Source organism: Anarrhichthys ocellatus, unplaced genomic scaffold, assembly GCF_004355925.1.
Source record: "Anarrhichthys ocellatus isolate YVR2014 unplaced genomic scaffold, GSC_Weel_1.0 scaffold19, whole genome shotgun sequence".
In the NCBI taxonomy this organism is placed as follows: domain Eukaryota; kingdom Metazoa; phylum Chordata; class Actinopteri; order Perciformes; family Anarhichadidae; genus Anarrhichthys; species Anarrhichthys ocellatus.
This window is the reverse complement of record NW_022280049.1, coordinates 5826084-5832045: the sequence shown is the minus strand read 5'-3', so window position 1 is coordinate 5832045 and position 5962 is coordinate 5826084. Positions and strand designations below refer to the sequence as shown.

Sequence of the window (5962 nt, the reverse complement as noted above, 5' to 3'; positions counted from 1 at the left end):
CTCTCTCTCTCTCTCTCTCTCTCTCTCTCTCTCTCTCTCTCTCTCTCGCTCTCTCTCACCTCATATTTACTGTAAAATTAACACTTACATGTACTGGTTTACTAGATTATGGGTTCATAAATGTGGTCAACACACATCTCTCACTCGTTTCCTCCATTTCGTTTGTTCTCACTCTTAGCTCTGCTGGTGGCTTACCTATCTGTCCTACTGGAGAGCAATCAATGTTTTGTTCCTTTATAGTTTCTGTGTGGACTCCACATTAGTTGTGCAGAACAAAATAAGCATTGATAAGAAGAGGAAAGTCCTCTGTTTTGTATCCGTCCTCCTCAAAGCCGTTTACCGTGACTTCAGACGTCTGCTTCGTAGGTCTGATAACGCCGCTGGACACGCCGCTCACTAACCACTCCAATAACAGCTGCTTCCTCCGCGAAGATGCAGACTTTAACTGGACAACAGCTGCTAGTAAAGACAACAAGGTCAGCAACACCTTTAATCAGTTGTCCATGTTAAATTAACCTGGTAGTTGATTGACAATCAATGTTGTTGTTTGGGATTTTCCGGGGAAGGTCACGTGATAGGAGCTTGACGAATCAGGGACGGACACGTCGTGACTGCTAAGAACCAATCAAGTAGCGAACGCGGGTGTGGGCGTCATCGTTTCTAAACTAATGCGTTTCCGACTGTCCATACTAGTCCGCAACCCCGGAGTTTTCAAACTTATTCGTCCTCAGGAGCGTTTTCGAACTCCCCCGTTTTTGGTGCTCGAAAAACCCCGGCGTAGTGTGGACGCTCAGTGTAAACATAGCAAAATCAGTGTCCTTCCACTTGCAATGCTAAAAACAGTAACTTACTTTACTGACTATGTTAAGAACACAATTTCCCTTTTTAAATAATTAGCTATAGGATCAGTTTAGTCCGAGCCAAATCAGATAATGAAAAGAGACAAAACTGTACAAACAAGGACGAATCGTCACAGCCCACATGTATATTCTTTAACAGTATATATGGGTTAAAGCAAAAAGTAAGGAAGCCCATGGTGTTATGTTTTCAGCAGTGGGTGGATGACACCTACAAGCTGGAGGCTCAGTTCCAGACATTACTGTGTTTCCATTTCAAGTTCAAATCAATATCTGAAGTTCATCAGGGTTAAAGGCTACCAATCTTAATCTTAATCTTCATAAATCACTTTTATGTTGTGCTGTTGGAAATGTTAAAAAGCATAATTTAGGTGTCATTTATTTTGAAAGAAAAAGTGTTGTTCTTAATGTGCATGCACGTTTGTCCTGGTCTGACCTGGTAACCCCCCCCCCCCCGAGCCTGGTATGACTTGCTAACCACGCCAGTATAACTGATGCCTCGCTCCGAGGCGGTTCACACTGGTTTATTGTTGGCTGCCATGAAGGTGGAGAAGCTAAACAGTGAACACTACGTGGGAGACTGCAGCATCAACTTCTCTGTGGGTTTGCATAATCGTAAATGCAAAAGCAACTAAACACATGGCTGAAGCCGTGTTCTGTAGGTGTGAGCTGTAGGCGTGAGCGTGTTTGCATGTGTGTGTGTGTGTGTGTGTGTTGGTACGTGTGTGTACGTGTGTGTGGGACTGTACAGTGAAACCTGACAGTTATCTGTGCAACATGCTGCCACCAGAAATTGATTTATAGTCACACCAATACCATCCTGTTGACTCTCTCGTTTCTCCTCAACCAGGATACCATGTTCCTCGGATTGAACGCGGTCTGAAACGTCGACAGTTTGTCCCCGCCGGACACAAACTTCAGCTTCACTCACTGAGCTCCTCCTCGCCATGATGGACAGCACGGCCGCTCAAACGCACCCATCGCCAGACTACAAGCAGCTTCGCTGATTCAAGCATCCCGGTGGTTCACAAGGCGGCTTGCCTGTCCAGCTAACGGGCAAAACAGCCCTCGGCTTAAGATGAACTTTGCCAACCACAGCTGTGAAAGCAATGAAGACCTCCGGTCGTACCAGCACCATGTGTACGCAGTGGTGTATAGTGTGATCTTAGCGCCGGGCCTGCTGGGTAATGTGCTGGCTCTCTGGGTGTTCAAGGTTTACGTCAGAGAAACCAAGAAGGCCGTGGTGTTCATGATGAACCTGGCTGTGGCCGACCTGCTGCAGGTAAAAATCCTTATCGTCCTTCCTTCATCTAATTTATCATATGTATATTTATGTATCCGTTTGTCTTATCTCATGTAATTTGACTAAAAAATAGTTTTTATCACTGATATTTCCTGATATATCCTCCTCTGCGTGAATAATAGGGCGACAAACTAATGTTTGTTTTCATTATGGTTTGTTTCAATTAACCGTTTAACTGATATAACTTAATTTTAACCCCCGTAATATGCATTTGGATGTAGTACATTATACTTCCACGGTTTGTAACACACTACAATGTAGAAAATGACATTTTCAGTGTTTGATGTATTTGTGAACAATTACAACCTCTCACCAATGACGCACCCATAACTGATGTGTAAATAGATAATGAATGATTGACAACTCAGTACAATACATCTGCGATTGTATTTAATGAAGTATGAACAAACACACGTGAACACATCTTTTCTATGTGTGTTAAAACATCCACCGACTGTTCATATAGTAGGTGTACAAATCAAGACGTTTTAAATACAGCTCCACATACTATGTTTCTGGCAGAGCTTTCAGCCACATCTCATGGCCTTCATTAGCGGAAGGAACTTGCTCAGTTTTCATGGAAAGTAAAATAGTATTTGTGGAGGAATTAATATTAAACTAGAAAATGCATTTCCTGCTGAAAATGCGTTGGAATGCTGAAAGCTGAAATTAATTGTAAAATAATTGCTGAAAATTAAGAAATGGGAGACTACCTGTCTGAAAAATGTTGAAGCTTGAAAGCATTTAAACTGCACTGCTGAAAACCCTTCTTGTTGAAATGTCTAACTATGGTGTCTGTAGCTGAAAGTATGAGAAGAAGAAGGCTTTGAAAGTTGAAGAAGTTTAACAGGATTTGAAGATGTTCTCCATAGAGATCCCATTAAAAAAATTGCAAATAGCTTAATATTTCAAAAAGTTAAAAGATTACAAATATGAAAAGTCAAAGCACCCCTCTCCTGAAAGAGCTGAACATTTTGAAAGGGAAAAGTCCTGTAGTGATATTTGTCGTAGTGGAAGTTGTAGTTGTAGTAGAAGTATTAGTAGAAGTATTAGTAATTAGAAGAAGTAGTAGAAGTAGTAGTATCAGTAGTCGTAGTAATAGCTGTAGTATTGGTCGTAGTATTTAATATAACAGTAGTAGTAGTAGAAGTAGTTATATTAGTAATAGTAGTGGCAGTAGAAGAAGTAGCAGTAGTAGTAGTACTAGTAGCAGTTGTACTAATAGCCGTAGTAGTAATACTACTTGTAGTAGCATGAATAGCAGTAGTAGTAGTAGTAGCAGTTGTAGTATAAGTAATAGTAGTAGTGGTAGTAATAGCAGTGGTGGTAGGAATAATATTGATGGTAGCAGTAATAGCAGTAGTAGTAGTAGTAGTAGTAATACATTATATTAGCAGCAGCAGTAGTAGTCGCAGTATTAGTTAGAGCATTAAGTTTTTCAACAAAAAAGCCTAATTTTGAGCTTAACGTTTAAATACAGTTAATCCATGAGGCTTTTATTTTGAAAGAGTGGGGCTGGGTGGGGGAGAAAGCAGAGGAGACAGAATCAGAATGTATGAAACACAGAGGTTATTAAATGACAGTCTTCATCAAAAGCATTCCAGTTAGATTTCACTCTGTGGGGCTTTTATTTTGAAAGGGTGGGACTGGGTGGGGGAGAAGAGACAATCATAATGTTTGACACACATAAACAGAGGTTATTAAATGACAGGCTTCATAACAAGCATTTCAGGTGGAGTTCACTCTCTGGGGCTTTTATTTTGAAATGGGGTGGGGGGGTGGAAAGTCCTCTTAAAATCTCTAAGACCTGAATGACTGTATGAGAGAGAGAAAGAGAGAGAGAGAGAGCCTGTGTGCGTGTGTGTAACTGGTTGCCATGGTGACGACACACCTGGTGTTAGAGGCAGACTGATTAAGAAACATTACAGTAAACAGTGATTTTGAACAAAGCCCCTTTTAACAAAAAGCAGGAGTCTGAGTGCCAAAATATGGATACTGTGAGAAAGATAAGACTCTGCCGAACGCGGTAATGTGTTTTTTATGTTTATGGTGTTAAAAATGTGAGCTCCAGAGCAATATACAAAACTGGTACCATCTGCTTTCTTTGAGAAATGAGTGGTCAGATTTAACATGGAGTCTAATGGAGCAGTTTGTTGGAGTTCATGTCGCTCTGCGGCTCCTTGAGCCAAATGTGTAAGTCTGTGGGATTCCACAGTCATTTGTCTACGACAAGGACAATATTAGCTACTTCTCCATCAAAAATGATGCATGAAGAGTGAAGATTGTGGACACAGTGGCAAAAGACAAATGTTTTTTTCACAAGAATCTCAAGCTGCTCTTCACTCTAGCGGTGACATCACGCACTCTAAGCTGCGCAATACACACCCATTATAAAGTCAGAAAAGGGCTGAAAAATCATAAAAGTTAAATTGCTGCAGTTCAAAAAGTTTAAAAGATATCACAAAGCTGAATCATTCTGCAATAGCTCAGGGTTTTCTCAACATTTGAAACTTGAAATGGTGTCTGTAGCTGAAAGTATGAGGAAGTAGAAGGATTTGAAAGTTGAAAAAGTTTGAGAGGATTTGAAAATGTTCTCCATAGACATCCCATTCAAAAAAAAAAGGTGCAAAAAGCTTAATAATTCAAAAAGTTTAAAGATTAGAAATATGAAAAGATATAGCAGACATGAGCTGAAAGAGCTGAACATTTTGATAGTTGAACGGTTTCTGTAGCTTAAAATATGAAGGAGCAGAAGAGTTTCAATGAAAGGTACAGAAGAAATATAAAAAGGAACTAGAAAATGCATTTCCTGCTGAAAATGCTTTGGAATGCTGAAAGCTGAAATTAATTGTAAAATAATTGCTGAAAATTAAGAAATGGGAGACTACCTGTCTGAAAAATGTTGAAGCTCGAAAGCATTTAAACTGCACTGCTGAAAACCCTTCTAGTTGAAATGTCTAACTATGGTGTCTGTAGCTGAAAGTATGAGAAGAAGAAGGCTTTGAAAGTTGAAGAAGTTTAACAGGATTTGAAGATATTCTCCATAGAGATCCCATTAAAAAAAATTGCAAATAGCTTAATATTTCAAAAAGTTAAAAGATTACAAATATGAAAAGTCAAAGCACCCCTCTCCTGAAAGAGCTGAACATTTTGAAAGGGAAAAGTTCTGCAGTGATATTTGTCGTAGTGGAAGTTGTAGTTGTAGTAGAAGTATTAGTAGTAGTAGAAGTATTAGTAATTAGAAGTAGTAGAAGTAGTAGTATCAGTAGTCATAGTAATAGCTGTAGTATTGGTCGTAGTATTTAATATAACAGTAGTAGTAGTAATGGCAGTAGAAGAAGTAGCAGTAGTAGTAGTACTAGTAGCAGTTGTACTAATAGCCGTAGTAGTAATACTACTTGTAGTAGCATGAATAGCAGTAGTAGTAGTAGCAGTTGTAGTATAAGTAATAGTAGTAGTGGTAGTAATAGCAGTGGTGGTAGGAATAATATTGATGGTAGCAGTAATAGCAGTAGCAGTAGTAGTAGTAGTAATAGTATATTAGCAGCAGCAGTAGTAGTTGTCGCAGTATTAGTCAGAGCATTAAGTTTTTCAACAAAAAACCCTAATTTTGAGATTAACGTTTAAATACAGTTAATCCATGAGGCTTTTATTTTGAAAGAGTGGGGCTGGGTGGGGGAGAAAGGAGAGGAGACAGAATCAGAATGTATGAAACAGAGGTTATTAAATGACAGTCTTCATCAAAAGCATTCCAGTTAGAGTTCACTCTCTGGGGCTTTTATTTTGAAATGGGGTGGGGGGG

General features: G+C 39.4%; 1 protein-coding gene across 3 annotated transcripts in view; it reads left to right on the top strand.

The window, feature by feature from the left end:
- Positions 1-5962, top strand: part of gpr174 (G protein-coupled receptor 174) — a 13095-nt gene that overhangs the window by 1948 nt on the left and 5185 nt on the right. Inside the window, exons 1-2 of one of the 3 annotated variants that reach the window (XM_031857988.1) lie at positions 431-476; positions 1708-2139. In XM_031857988.1, coding sequence (XP_031713848.1) covers positions 1936-2139 — 204 coding nt within the window. In that variant the 5' untranslated portion in view covers positions 431-476; positions 1708-1935. Of the gene's footprint in view, positions 1-430; positions 477-1329; positions 2140-5962 lie in introns of those variants that run through there. The other 2 variants (XM_031857986.1, XM_031857987.1) reach the window with 2 other exon arrangements.